The sequence below is a fragment of the Cyrtonyx montezumae genome, unplaced genomic scaffold (assembly GCF_038088225.1).
Source record: "Cyrtonyx montezumae isolate F1298 unplaced genomic scaffold, pur_monq_1.0 scaffold_31, whole genome shotgun sequence".
Classification (NCBI taxonomy): domain Eukaryota; kingdom Metazoa; phylum Chordata; class Aves; order Galliformes; family Odontophoridae; genus Cyrtonyx; species Cyrtonyx montezumae.
The window spans coordinates 5,720,348-5,734,496 of NW_027072036.1; the positions used below are offsets into that span (position 1 = coordinate 5,720,348).

At 49.8% G+C, this 14,149-nt stretch overlaps 2 protein-coding genes across 2 annotated transcripts; one reads left to right on the forward strand and one right to left on the reverse strand.

Annotated features, from left to right (window-relative positions):
* Positions 1-1,846: 1,846 nt before the first annotated feature.
* On the forward strand, positions 1,847-9,345 carry CAP1 (cyclase associated actin cytoskeleton regulatory protein 1). The gene is made up of 12 exons (XM_065744657.1): positions 1,847-1,981; positions 2,333-2,433; positions 3,031-3,108; positions 4,350-4,493; positions 4,594-4,679; positions 5,162-5,267; positions 5,361-5,538; positions 6,193-6,380; positions 6,565-6,688; positions 6,790-6,872; positions 7,399-7,542; positions 7,945-9,345. Exons 1-12 carry the CDS (start codon positions 1,888-1,890, stop codon positions 8,026-8,028), a joined length of 1,410 nt encoding a protein of 469 aa, XP_065600729.1. The 5' UTR covers positions 1,847-1,887; the 3' UTR covers positions 8,029-9,345.
* Positions 9,346-10,046: 701 nt separating this feature from the next.
* PPT1 (palmitoyl-protein thioesterase 1) lies at positions 10,047-14,087 on the reverse strand. The gene is made up of 9 exons (XM_065744547.1): positions 13,988-14,087; positions 13,786-13,895; positions 12,915-13,042; positions 12,571-12,641; positions 11,628-11,730; positions 11,439-11,529; positions 10,840-10,938; positions 10,547-10,618; positions 10,047-10,261 (listed from the first exon to the last, which is right to left on the reverse strand). The coding sequence occupies exons 1-9, from the start codon at positions 14,085-14,087 to the stop codon at positions 10,139-10,141; spliced, it is 897 nt and encodes a 298-aa protein (XP_065600619.1). The 3' UTR covers positions 10,047-10,138.
* Between the last annotated feature and the right edge of the window lie 62 nt (positions 14,088-14,149).

Genomic DNA, 14,149 nt, shown 5'->3' on the forward strand with positions numbered 1-14,149 from the left:
GTGCAGGACGGGTGTGCCTCAAGGCAGGAACCAGGACTTCGAGGAACACTCTAAGGGACCTTAATCCCAACAAGGCATCTTGAATTTCCGCTCTGCACTCCTCACAGCAGCACGCTTTATTGCTGGGGCAGGAAGCTGCTCTCCATCTGGACTTTCTGGTTGTAATCCCGATTTGAATTGCAGTTTGACACTGGGTAATGGGGCCGATCAGATTAGAGCCTGGCGTGGAATGCGCTGGGGATCAGTGGTGCAGAATAGCAGCTTTGTGCACCCAGCGTTCTGTGAACCTGTTGTCCTTCCTGATGCCCCTGCGTTGGGTGCTTACATCCTGCTGCACTCTCAAGGCATGGGAGAGTTTCCTTGGTGGTGACTTTTGGACAAAAAAAGCCCGTCCTTATTGCAGACTTACTGCAGGCATGGGGACAGAGCCGTGCTGCTGGCTGCGCTCCCACCTGTGGACGTGAACCCGGATCTGGACGCATCCTCTGCTGCAGCAGGGTGCTGACGGTCCTGTGGTCAGGATTTCTGCATCATACTGACTTAACGAATACTTCTTTTCTACTGCCAACCAAATGGGTGACCGCCCACGAGTTTCAGCCTCTCTAAACTTGATGCATCTGGAAGCCCTCCAGAGGCTGCTGTCCATTCTGACGCAGAGCGGCTGCTCTGGCTCTCTGCTGTGCAGGGCAGGATGCTGCTGCCTTCCTCCTGGAGCTCCCTGCTGCTGCAGGCAGGCGGCCCAGGGCTCAGAGTGACCACGGTTGGTCTATGACCAAAGCTTGTGAGCAGAAGCAAAGCAGTGTTAGAACTGCAGGTTCTGGCTGTGAGGGAGATCTAGTCTCAGCTGGTGAGCGCAGATGCCTTCCTGTTGGGCTGGGGGGAGCCTTGAAGCAGGCCTGAGCTTTTGCAGGCTGCTGCGGACAGAAGGAAGTCGTGTTCTGGCCACAGTGGTGATTCACATTGTAAAATATTTAGACGGAGTGGTGATAAGATAAAAACACTGTGTGTGAGTGGCTGTTCCTTCCCTGCGTTCCCCAGGCATTACTGGGCTTGAAGGGTGACTTGTCATGCTCCTCCATGCTGAGTCTTTACGAAGTAGAAATTAATGGAAAGTTTATATTATGCTTCGGGCTTTTCCAGATGAGAAGCCTCAGGTGATCTCCGTGCCTAAGTCACTCTCCTGTGCAGTGTGTGCGTAGTTAATGCTGTGGTTCAGATGCCAAAGCCTTTGGTGGGCGTGTGAATGGGACACTTTGTTGTGGAAGCAGCACTGCCATCTCAGCAGCTGCAGCTGCTCCCCTCGCTGCTGCCAGGGCTGCTCGTGCCACACAGCGCTGCGTGGCAGTGGTGTGGGAGCTGTAAGGGCTCTGTGGAGGCATTCAGGGCTCCAGGAGGTCCCTGCGGATGCATTTGCAGAATTGAAAGCCTGAGGAGCTACAGACTCCTCCCTGGAAAGCAGTTGGATTTGACTTGATTTGCTGTGAATGGGACTTTGGCCAATAACCAGCTGCACTGAGGTTCTACACGGACCTTTGCTTTATTGAGTGGTGTCAGTGCAAGGTTAGAAGGTGTAAGCTTTAATATCCTTATAAGGTTAACAGGCCTGTGCAGTGGAACAGGAACGATGCAGCCATAAAGGAGTGACTGTGGCAATATAAAGCAGCCCTATGCGTGGCCATTGCATAATCCAGACATCTCTGCTGGTACGAGGCTCTGTCTGTCACAGGGGTTCAGCACTAGGTAGAAATTGTTCTGGATCTGGGAGGGCTTGTGTTGCAGAATCACAGGTTGCTGCTAAGCCCTTTCCGAGGTGTGCTGTACAGTTTCATACCGTCAGAGGATGTGAGTAACCACAGTCTGTGTGTGCAGGCTGAGGACATCGCAGCTATGGAGCGGCTGGTGGAGCGGCTGGAGAAGGCTGTGGAGCGCCTGGAGACCGTGTGCCAAGGGCCTGGCATGTGTGGAGAGGGCTCTTCCCCAGGTGAGTCCCACGGCTGCCAGAGCAGCCCCTGAGCATCAGCACGGTGCCAGGCCTCCATGGGATGTGCTGCAGAGCGGGCTGTGCGGGGGCTGTGCAGGAGCTGTGGGTGCGAGAGGAAGCGAGTTCACAGGGGGTACTGCGCAAGTGCAGAGAGCCTGTGGTTACCAGCCAGCCCCAGCAGTGGCTTCCTGTGGCTGCAGCGCTTCCCTTGCCTTTGCCCAGCTGCGTGTTGGGCTGCACCCACTGCCTTTGCTCAGTGTGGCTCTGAAACGTTCAGCTGAAGTGGGTGGGAGTGCAGTGGGTGTGGGTGCTCCGTGAGCCACGTGCTGATACCTGTGCGGTTCTCTGCAGGAGTGGCTCAGTACGTGCAGGCTTTCGATGCCATTCTGTCTGGCCCAGTAGCTGAATACATCAACATCAGCAAAGAAGTTGGCGGGGATGTGCAGAAGCATGTAAGGAATTGTTTCTTTCTCCCTCCCTCCTAAGTAGCTGCTGCTCAGCCTGCGTGGCTGGCAAGGGCCAGGTTTGCTGTCAGCATTTGTGCTCTTCTGGCACTGTGTTGTCAGATGTTAATCATCCCTGAGGATTCGAGATCACCTCCAGCAGATTGTCACGTACACACAAGATGAATAAAATGTCATTTGAACTCTTTAGGAGCTGGGTACCTGACTCTCCTCACAGGCCTTGGTCTGTGCTTGTAGGATGCCTGTACACTACCCACACAGAGAGCTGCTCTGTCCTGAAGACACTTGTCTCCAAGAATGTATTTTCAAACTCAAGAACAGATTATGTGCACCTTCACAACCAGAAGAAAGGCGGAGGGATGATCTGGCCTAGATTACAACATGATTTTGTATATGGAGAAAATTACGACAGCTCTGTGGACCACTGGGTCACAAATACCTTATCTGCACAATATTCTTCCCAGTGTTTGGGATAGCATGACTGCCTTCCTGTGAACTAGAAGCAAGGGGTGGTGGGAGCGTGAGTGTCTGGCAGTGCTATGATGGAGAGAAGGGAAGCTCTCTGATGTTTCTCTTTGTTCTCAGGCTGAAATGGTTCATGCAGGCTTTGTGACTGAGCGGTCTCTTCTGGTGACAGCATCTCAACATCAGCAACCATCAGAGGTAGGTCTGGGAAATCACACCTTGTGTGCCTCACCTGAGAGCACAGGATGACTGGTTGTAGGGAAGCTGGGAGATTACAGTTCCTCCAGAGGAGGAACCAGAGGAGGACTGGAGACTCTTGGATCCATAAGGCAGCAGTTGTAGGTGTGAACTGCTGTGGGTGCTCACCCAGAACTGGGCAGAATTCTGAAGGCTGATTCTTAGAGCTACAGAACTGGCATTTTCCAGAGATTAAAGCAACAAGCTCTCCATAGCTGTCAGAGCAGTGTGTGGATGTCATCTCACAGCTCCCTCCCCTCTCAGGTTTCACCTGGCACCAACTCTGTGACAATCACTGTTCCCTAAGATGCAAACCAGACAAGGGCTGTAGTGGGATCTGAGTAGTGTGCTTTTCATTATGTGATGCTTCAGGCATGAAACTCCTGAAGTAGAACAGACACTTGTCTCTCCTGAATGTTTTCTGAATAACAGCTAGGCTTTTAGGATTGATTTCCCCTTAGCATGTAATTTAACGCTTTTCTCTAGGCTGCTAGCTCTCAGCAGGATGTATGACTGAGAATTTGATTCTGAGTGCCTTGGCTTTTCCTTTCTGGGATCTGTTTTTCCCGAGCAACAAGATCCCACCTTGCTTTTCTTTGCCGTTGTTATCTGGCTTAGTCATAGCTTCTACTGTTACCTTGTGGTACCTGTGATACTTTTCTATTCACTGTAAAATGTAGCTGAAAATGTGTGCTTGGCTGCTCTACTCTGACCTCAGAAGTTTTGTAAGCACTTGCATTCAGCACTCCAGGTGAACAGCATACAGAAACTGTCCTTACCATTCAGGTATTGAAGGCTTGGATTGACTTGAGAAGTAACTTGAATTCTGAAGTTGATAGGATGAGTTGAGAATCTTCTGCAACTCCTATTGTAACGCAGGCAGTAAATCTCAAACTGCAAAAGCCTGCATAGCACCTGCTTTCTTGAGGGCTTATGAAGGAGAGGAAACATCTGACAAACTGTCTTAGAACAAAAGAACACTGGAAAGGCAAATGCTATTTCTGTCCTTGTTACTAACAAGCTTTGTCAGTGTTTCTTGGATTGCACATGAGTCACAGTTCTTGGCGTACTCCCATAGTACCAATCCAGTTGGGATCTATGACTTCAGCCCTGGAGAAGCTGGGCTGTGGGACCACGCTCAGCCGTGCAACTCTTCCGGAGCAGCACCAGGGTTCTCAGTTGTTGTCCTTCTTGCCTTGCAGAATGTGTTTTCAACGCTTCTGAAACCGATTTCGGAGCAAATCCAGGTTGTGCAGAATTTAAGGGAGAAGAACCGTGGTAGCAAACAGTTCAATCACTTATCAGCAGTCAGTGAGAGCATCCCAGCCCTGGGCTGGGTGGCCATGGTAAGAAATGCACTGGGAAGTGGGCTGACAGGAGGAGTCTGGCTGCTTGGTGAGCCAGCTGCCTCAGCTGCTTCATACCAATATGTTCTTTCTTTTTTAGTCTCCAAAGCCTGGTCCTTATGTAAAGGAAATGACTGATGCTGCCATGTTTTATACCAACCGTATCCTTAAGGAGTACAAGGATGTGTAAGTTCACCCTTTCTCTTGAAAGCATCTCTGAATGCAGCTAACAGGGCATGCAGGAGCTGTTTCTGTATCTATCAAAGCTACTTTGGTCTTTAATTCATTCTTCTTTTTTAAAGGTGGAGTGCACTTACAAAAGCTCACCTAGCTGTTCATTCCTAATCCTCAAAGTCAGGATTCCTTGCATTCATATTGCAGCTGGAATCTCTGGCAGCACGTTGTATTGCTGTTCTTGTCTCAGCATTATCTGGTGGCTGGACTGCTTCCCAGGGAGCAAGTCTTGTCTTGAGTGTGGGTCTCGTTGGAGTCATCAGACCCCTCAGTTCAAATGGGTTACAGTACTGAGTGGGCCTGCAGCCTTTTGCCTGCAAGAGCAAGATGAATACTGAGGGTAGAACTCAGTGCTGGAGATGTGAGACTGCTGCGCTGGTCCATCTGAGTGTTGCCTACAGCCTGAGGCAGATATGATCTCCTTGTATCCTCAGAGATAAAAAGCAAGTGGACTGGGTGAAGGCTTACCTGCGTATCTGGACAGAGCTGCAGGCCTATATCAAAGAGTATCACACCACGGGGCTGACTTGGAGCAAAACGGTAAGTGCTCACGAGGCTTCAGAGAGGATTGCATGATTATTGCAGCAGACATGAGTCTGTGCAATCACCTTTCCTCATGCTGGCCTCTTACAGGGTCCTGTGGCAACAGAAGGGGCCAAAGCACCACCTGCTCCCCCCACTGGAGCTGCACCGCCCCCCCCGGGCCCTCCTCCCCCACCTGCTCCCACCCACCTCAGCTCTGGGGCAGACGACCCCGCCGCCCGCTCTGCGCTCTTTGCTCAGATCAATCGGGGAGAGGGCATCACATCAGGTAAGTGGCAGCAGCAAGCAAGGAGGGGCAGCCACAAGAGACAGTACTGTGCTGTGGAGCCCACAGGACTGGCTTTTTGCTGCTGTCCCTGGCTGTACCTGCTTTTAGATAGCAGACTCCCAAAAACAAAAGAGCATCTGCTCTGAGTGTGGGGCTGGCAGCCAAGAGCAGCCCTGAGGCAATTCACAAGGACAAAAGGAGTCCTCTGAGTTGGTATTCTCAGCCTCATCTGTCAGGTGTAGGGAGAGATGAATTGCTAGCTGGGGTGGAGAGTGGGAGCTCTTCAGTTGCGTGCCCTTCTCAAGTACAAAAGGTGCAATTTCACACTTGTTCACATCTGCACAAAACTTCCCCTTTTTGGTTACCTGGTTAACATTTTCAGGACATGTGGAACAAAGGTGCTTGGCTCGAGGCTTTTTCCAGCTGCAGAGAGGAACAGGAGGCCCTCCTGGTTCTGCAGTACATCCTTATTAGTATTGCATCAGTGTTTCTGGCTCCCTCCTTCACTTGCTTTCCATTTGTGGTTGGGCATCAGCTTAGGCCTAACCTCAGGAACTTACTGCGTTCTGAAAATGTGTTGATCTCTGATGCCTGGTGTTTGTGAAACTGTGTTACTGAAGGAGAGCTGGTGCTCAGGCTGGATTTCTTTTGCAGGCTTAAGACATGTTTCAGATGATATGAAGACCCACAAGAATCCAGCACTGAAGAACCAAGGAGGTCCTATAAGAAGTGGACCCAAGCCTTTCACTTCTCCCAAACCAGCCTGTAGTGTCAATCTCTCCCAAAAATCCTCTCCAAAGCAACCAGCATTGCTAGAATTAGAAGGCAAAAAGTGGAGAGTGGTGAGTGCCTGGCATCAGGGTGAGAGAAGCTGTGCAGCAGGGAAGGAGGGTCTCCTTTCATGCAGGAGGCATTAGCTTGATGTTACATGCTGTTTGCTTTTAAAGGAGCTCTGTTGTCCTGCTGCGCACGCAGATAAGTTGGTCTACATCTGAGGATAAGGTGCATTTTTCCCTTCCTTTCCAGGAAAACCAGGAGAATGCCACTAACCTGGTAATCAGTGACACAGAATTGAAGCAGGTAGCATATGTTTTCAAGTGCACAAATAGCACACTCCAAATCAAAGGCAAGATCAACTCCATCACCCTTGGTAAGTAGAGCAACCCTGAAAACTTTTTTTTTTGCATGCTGCTTTGTTTGCACAAGGCTGTATCTCTGATTTTTGTGAGCTACTCTGTCTTGTCTTTGCAGATAACTGCAAGAAGCTAGGTCTGGTGTTTGATGATGTGGTGGGCATTGTAGAGATAATAAACAGCAGGGACATTAAAGTTCAGGTGAGTGTCTGTGTCCTGCTCCCTGCCTGCAGTGAGGCTGCTGCACAGGCTGCCAGTAGTGTCTGCTTCTTGGAGAAGCTGGATTTCTGGAATAAGAGTAGGCACCTGTGCACAGAGTGGAAAAAAACACCTGTCCTACTGCTCTGCAGCTGAGCCTGCCCCGTCTTCAGGGAAGGGCTGAAATGTGCCTCACTGAGCTGCTTCAGTGACCTGCATAAACATCCGTGTGAGGCGGCAGCAGGGTCAGCATGCCAAAGTAGGAGGCCAGCAGTAGAATCTACTCTGATGCCAGTTCTGGTGTCTGATTTGGGACTGGGATCTTGCCCAGTCTTTTATTTAGTTTTGCTCTAAAGAGATCAGAACAAGAAATAACCTTAGATTTTTGCCAATAGTGGGAGTACTTGAGTTCAGTATGTCTTGGGGGGTGGTGGGGGAGGCAGTCAGAGTCAAACCTTTCCCTCGAAGGCAAGTGCCAAGCTGGTTGCCCAGCTCATGCTCCTCAGCTGCTCCTTCGGTCGCTCTTTAGGTAATGGGTAAAGTGCCAACAATCTCCATCAACAAAACAGATGGTTGCCACGTGTATCTGAGCAAGAACTCCATAGACTGCGAAATCGTCAGTGCCAAGTCATCAGAGATGAATGTCCTTATTCCCACCGACAGTGGTGACTTTGTAAGTGTTATTTTTGACACCAGTAGTGGAAGTCTGCTAGAGGAGGGAGGGGTGAGGCATGGTTCTTGCTCTCAGGCCCACAGGGAATGCCACGGTTGCAATGAGGTCTGGAGGGACAAGAATGGCGTCGCCATTTTAATGCTAGGCTTGGAGGTTGTGGATGACAATTAGGTTCTAAAATCAGCAAATTAAGTTGTTTCTTTTTACAGCACTGTTCTGTGAGATCTGCTTCTTCAGGATCTTGGGGGGTGGGCAGAAACAGGAAGCTTTTGTTGGTACAAGAGGGGACATCATAACACATTTATTTAAAAAAAACCCAAGTTCCTAAAACACCAGGAGCAGTTACTAGACTCGATCATAAACAGAAATGTATGACAACAGATTTCTATTTTTACTCTCCAGACTGAATTCCCTGTCCCAGAACAGTTCAAGACAGTGTGGAACGGTCAGAAGCTCGTTACCACTGTGACGGAAATTGCTGGCTAAGCAGAACAGCTCCAAGGCTCGTGCCCTCCCCTGGCTCTGCTGTGGGACAAATCTGCTTTCAGATGATTCTCGTAGATTTCTTGTACCTTTCTGCTCTCAAACTGCTTTTCTACCCGAGAGACACAGCTACCTGCCATCACTGAAATACCTCTGGCTGGGATTTGGTATAGGTGGCGGGTCAGGTATTGTCCACATCTATTAGCAGGAAGGTTTATTTTTCCCCTCCCTTGTCTGATCTAACTGCACCAATTGATCATGTCAGATTTCGAGTGAACTTCAAAGCCAGCACTGGCAGTTGGCTTTCAGAGTGGTGTTCATTTTTTGTTTTTATTTTTATTGCCTTCAAGCAAATTGATCATGTGAGAGAGAAGTGTTGTCCCTTTTTTAACAAATAATGTCTGTTGGGGTCCAGAAGTACACGGTTGCTATTGCAAATATCTGAAGAAGGTCCTGGAAGCTGCCAGTTCCAGCTCTATGTACTAACCAGTGGCATTACAGGACGTGGGAATGGCTTTGTTGGACCAAAGGCTGAGGACTAGGACCATAGCATTCCACCCTGATTTCCCTTTCATCATTCCTATTGGGTCAGTGTGTTTCTGATTGTGCCATGACAGGAGGCTTTCTATTAATAATCAGTGCCACAGGAAGGCTGCGGAGGAGTAACTGCATTTTCCCCTTCAGCAGTCTCACTGGTAATTTGGAGCTGAGCATCTCTTCCCATGAGCCCTCCACCTTCTCACGGGAGTCTTTGCTCCAGGGCTTCCTGCTCTGAGCAGCTGAACTCAGGTTCAGTCTTCCAGGACAGTTCTGAACCTGTTCCCCCCTGCAGGGGAAAGGTCTCCTTCGTTCCAGGGTCAGTAGTGCAGTATTGTAAATTACCCAGGTGGGATCAAGTCAGTTCATCGCTCTCTTCCTCATCTGCAATCAGTCACCATAGGTGAATCTTCTCAGACTCCCCTTTCCCCTGTTGCTTGGCTCTTTACTTTGGTGGAAGCTTGTAGCCTCTGTTCCAGAGCACTGGAACAGAGAGATGGAACTAAGACACAGTACTGTACTGACCCATAAAGGGAGCTGCACATGCTTCGACCCTCATTTTTCCAATGCCTCGGGTGGCATAAGCGTATCTTAAATGCATTTCCTCTGTAAAGTGTCAGTGTTCTCTTTCTCTAGGACAAAACTTACAAAAATATGCAATTTTTTATTTTAAGACTGTCCTGTGACTTGTACTCGTCTTCTCCTGAGGCTTGTGAAAAACCTTTCTTATGTACGTAAGATTATACAGAAGATAGAATAAACTTAATGCCAACTTGCTCATTACAGTGCCTCTTGTTTCTGCTTCGTGGGGGCACGTGGGAGCAGGATGAGGCGCCCCTTGCTGCCCAGAGGATGACCCACCCCACAGGGAATTCAGGACTTCTCTCAACTTGCTTTGAATCCACTTGGCAGTGGTCTTCAAATCACACCCTGGTTGGTTTTCAGTTGGTCAGGTTTAAGTTCTTTATTGATTGATTTCAGTTGCTGTACCAAAGTGCCTAAAACAAGCCATTAGTTGAAAATGGTTCAAGCTGTTAATACCCCCTTAATTTAAACCCTCCATTTTCCTTAGAACCTCCAAATGTGGTCTTCCCCCCCCACCCCCCACATTGAAGGAGATGCTTATCTCTTTCCCCTGCATACATTTGCTTACAGGGATAAGAGATAACAGCATTCTGCTTCTTGCAGTTCTGGTTAATACTGCCATTGCTTCAGAGGAAAAGGCAACAGAAGCTGTGAATGCAGCTGTTAAACCTTTCAAGCAGCTCAGTCATTTCACCATCACCAAACAACCAGCACAGCCACAGCTGAGACCACACACAGACATAGGGATGATGTGGGATGCAGTGCTTCAAAGTTAGTGCAAGGCTTGCCCCTGTATTGGAACTAATTACATCCAGGTGAACTCCAGACTCTTGGCACACTGTACAGCAGGTGCCACTGCTGAGTTGCCCCCCCAATCCCACTCTTCCCCAGATCCCCCACAGACATACACAAAATACTGTTGGGCAGTAGCAGCTGCAGTATCTACAGTCAGACCCTCCTGAGTGCTCCCATCGGGTGCTTTCCTTTTGCTTCACTGGAGGAATGGGAGGATATGGGCGTAGAACCACTCTTCTGTGAAGTGCAGGTGGTCCCCTTCCACGCCCAGGAACACCAGCTTTCCTGCTTTGTCCATCTCCTGCAGCCCCAGGCGATCCTAAAGGAAGAGAAGCGTAACCATAGCTTCCTCTCATTGGAATCTCACTGGGGAAGAAAGAATCACCTTGGAGTGATTAGAACAAAGCCTGAGAAAGGAGCAAAGTTTAAACACACGTGGAAAGAGAAAGGGGCGCAGAAGGAAACAGCCCCTGGTAGGAGAAGGTCATGCCCCCAGAACAGCGGAGCTGAGCAGAGCCAGGCTGTGGGGGTTAGAGTTCCAGAGGTCCGGAGGACACCATACTCTTCAGAGTGAAAGCTGCAGACACCGCCCAGCAGAACGTACCTCTTTGTACAGGAAGGTCTCCTTCAGTGGAATGGTGTCCTTGGCTTGGCCACTTTTGTAAAACCCAAACCACTGTCAGAATTAAAAAAAAAAAACAACCAGTTGCTGTAGGACTCCCAGCAGACAATGAAGCTTATTCCCAACTCCTGCCAGAGATGTGCTGCTGCAGACAGCACAGCGTCAGGCCTGCGTGTGCATTCAGCCTTCTCAGAAAGTTCTGCCCACCAAAAGAAAAACCAGAAAGGAAGAACCAAAATACCAACCAAAATCAGCATCTGCCTTAACTGCCTCACCTCAGAGATAGGAGGGTCAACCATAGTATCATTGAGAAATTTCACCATCACAAACTTTTTCAAAGCCATCAGGTTTTTCTTGTATGTCTCATTGATGCCCTGAGTGAAAGCAAGACAGAAAGATCCAAGTCAGAAAAACCCACTGAGACAGCAGTTAGGAAATTGCCTGCTCCAACTCACTCCACGCCAACAAATGAAATCCCACGCTGCACCAGCCTCGGAGGCAGGAATGTGAGTTTCTATGCTCAATCTCCCTTTGCTGTGCTCATGACATTCAGCCTCATCTCCAGGCTGTAAAAAAGGGACAGTCCTCCCCTGCCTTCAGAGGAGTTGTTGCTTAGAAGGTCGGAGCAGACTGAGCCCTTGGTTTAGCTATCCACAGACCACTCCAGAAGAAAAAAGCTACATAAGAACTGCTCTCACATGGATAAATCTCATTCATTAATCTATCAGTGAAAACACTTTGTATGCTCCTCCACTGCAGGGCAAAAAAAACATGCTGCTTTCGAGTTTCAGCAAAGGAGTTCATGTTCTCCATGCCGGAGCTCGCTACTAAAGCTTCTGCTCTGCCAGCATTTATTCATCAGTTAGGTCCTTACCCTCTCCTGATTTATGTCAGCCAAAAAGATGCTTTTTTTCCTGTAGTCCTCCTCCTTCAAAGGATCATGCCAATACTGTGCTTGTACCAAGCTGGAGAAGGAAGAAACCGAAGGTCAGACTGGAAACCCAGAGCTGCTCACGTGGGCTCAGCCCCTGTCCTGTCTCTGCAGCCTGGGGAATGTACTCACTGCTCTTGAACAGCTTGTGTATAAGCACCCAGATCCAGCATCTTCCGGATCCAGTCACAGATATGGGAGCTCTCACCAGGACAGCGTGGAAAGCCATACACTCCTGGGGTACAGAGACACATGTCACAGCTCCACGAGCCAGACGAAAATCCCTTAATCCCTCCAGCTGGTAAAGAACCACTTCTTACAGAGAAGTGGCAGGAATTAGCAAGGGAATCAGGAGGCCTTTAATCCTGCAATCTCATTAGACCGCCCTCCTGCCTCTGGACACTATCGCACACAAAGATAATGGATGATGCTCTTGAGCTCAGGATATTGCTGTGGAAAATGGGGGCATGCAGACAAGCTGAATGCTCACCCGCTGCGATCCCTGAAGGTCTCAGGATGATTCCCAACAATTCCTCCTCCCTACACTACAAGGAAATAGACTCGAACCACGGAACTTCCCAGGGGAGACTGTTTGAAATTCATTGCCACGTACTCTTAACTGTACAGCTCCTACATCACATTTCATACTGCCTCTGTAATCTGCTGTGAAAAGCACCTCCCTTGGTGCTTTAGTCTTGCAGAGACTGATTGTAAAATACCCCTGTGACCCAGAAGATTTAGTTTCACAAAGGCTTTGCTGTGTAGTTAGAAATGTCTTCTCCAGAAACAACTAATCCCAGAGGCTTCCAAAGTATATACAAATTGTGCTGAGACGAGAAGTCATCTGCTTATAAATGTCCCTTCTCACTGCCAGTCAAGCAAGACCAAGCCAGAAGATTAAGTACTCAGCTAACAGCTGAACCAAATCTGACCACTGGATTTAGGTAACAAAAGGACAATTTAATTTAGTAGAAGAGTGTCAATTTTTAGGAAGAGATTAATTCCTCCCACCAACAAAAGCCCCCTGGGCTCTTCACCCATGGTTAGGAGCTGTGATAGCTGAAGATGACATTACCTTGGTGCTGCCCCCCAACGGAGATCAAAGTGAACATGGGAGGAGAAGGGCACCTCTGGGCCACCGCCCTCCTGCACAGAAAGGGGAAGGAGCAGAGTTACTGCCTGGTGTGGCCAGGCCGTGGGCATTGCTCTGCTCACAGCACTCAGCCAGCTGCTGCCTTCCTGGTAGAGGAGAGTACAACTACAGCCTGCCACACTCCTAGATTCTTGTCTCCTTTGGAGTGCTCCTATCTTTGTGAAGGGATTTGTCTCTTTGAACTTGCTTAGTAGTTCAGGAGTTTAAAACCAGAGTCCAAAACCCACCAGAAAAACACTAAAACCAGAACAGGAACGTAAACTTACAGGAACTGGCCCCCCTGGGAGAAGCCCATTGCGTTGTAGCCTCCTTTCAGGTGAGGGTCCTTTGTGAGTTGGCTGCACACCTCTCTCACTTGGTCATTGACATTCATGAAGAAGCTGTTCTCCACATCCTGACAGACTGGCCATGTTAGAAAGTGCAACTTGTACCTTCAAAATGGTTTATTTTAATCTCTGCAAGCAGACCAGTCTAACAGCCCTGCTTGTGAAAGAGGACTTTAACCGTCACAAGACAACAGAAGTGAAATTGAAGCTTTGAGACTTCCCATCATCACATCTCCCTATTCTGCCTGCAGAGCTGTCTCATGCAGAGCAGTAGTACATCCCCAAACTCTTCCACAATTTCAGTTCCCTGAGATTTTGTATGTTCTACATCTAGATCAGCCTTCACCATCCTTTCCAGATCCCAGAACATAGCACACATTGCACATTATTCTGAAGGGCAGTCTGCAGAAATTCAATGGGGCACAACCACCAAACCACATCCCCGAGTGCCACATCTCCATGATTCCCGAACGCCTCCAGGGTCGGTGGCCCCACCCCCGCCCCGTGCAGCTGTGCCACTGCATTAACACTCTTTTGGAGAATAAATCGTTCCTGACATCCAACCCGACCCTCCCCTGGCACAACATGAGGCCACCGCCGCTCATCCTATCACAGGAGAACGGTGTCCTATCACATCTCTGCATCTCCTGGCATAGTCAGAGTGCTGATCTATGGCTTTGCACGCTGACCTCATTTACACTGCGGATTGCCTTTCCCCAGCAGGCGTTACCCAGACTTCTCCCGTCTACACCCGTCACAGGTATTCACCTCCCAGGGAACAAAACCGCCGGGGGAGCCCCACAGTCAGTACCTGCACCAGGGAGCTGCCGATGCGCAGGGACAACACGTAGACGCCCGGGATCCTGCGCTGCACCATGTCCCGGACGTAGCCCATACTCAGCGGATTGCAGCAGCTGTCCCCTGCCGGAGGAGGGGAGCGGGGGGAGGTGTCAGGCTGCGGCCGGCCCCCCCTCCCCTCGCCCCGTGCCGCCCCCCGCAGACCCGCGGCTCACCCATGCCGTGCCAGATGACCAAAGGGACGGCGGCCAAGGCGCGGCCCGGACCCAACCACAGCCACAGCAGCGCCGACACCGCCCGCCCGAGTGCCGCCATCTTGGCTGTCACATGACCCGCGCGCGGCACGCGGAGGGGGCGAGGCCGCAGCACGTGACGCA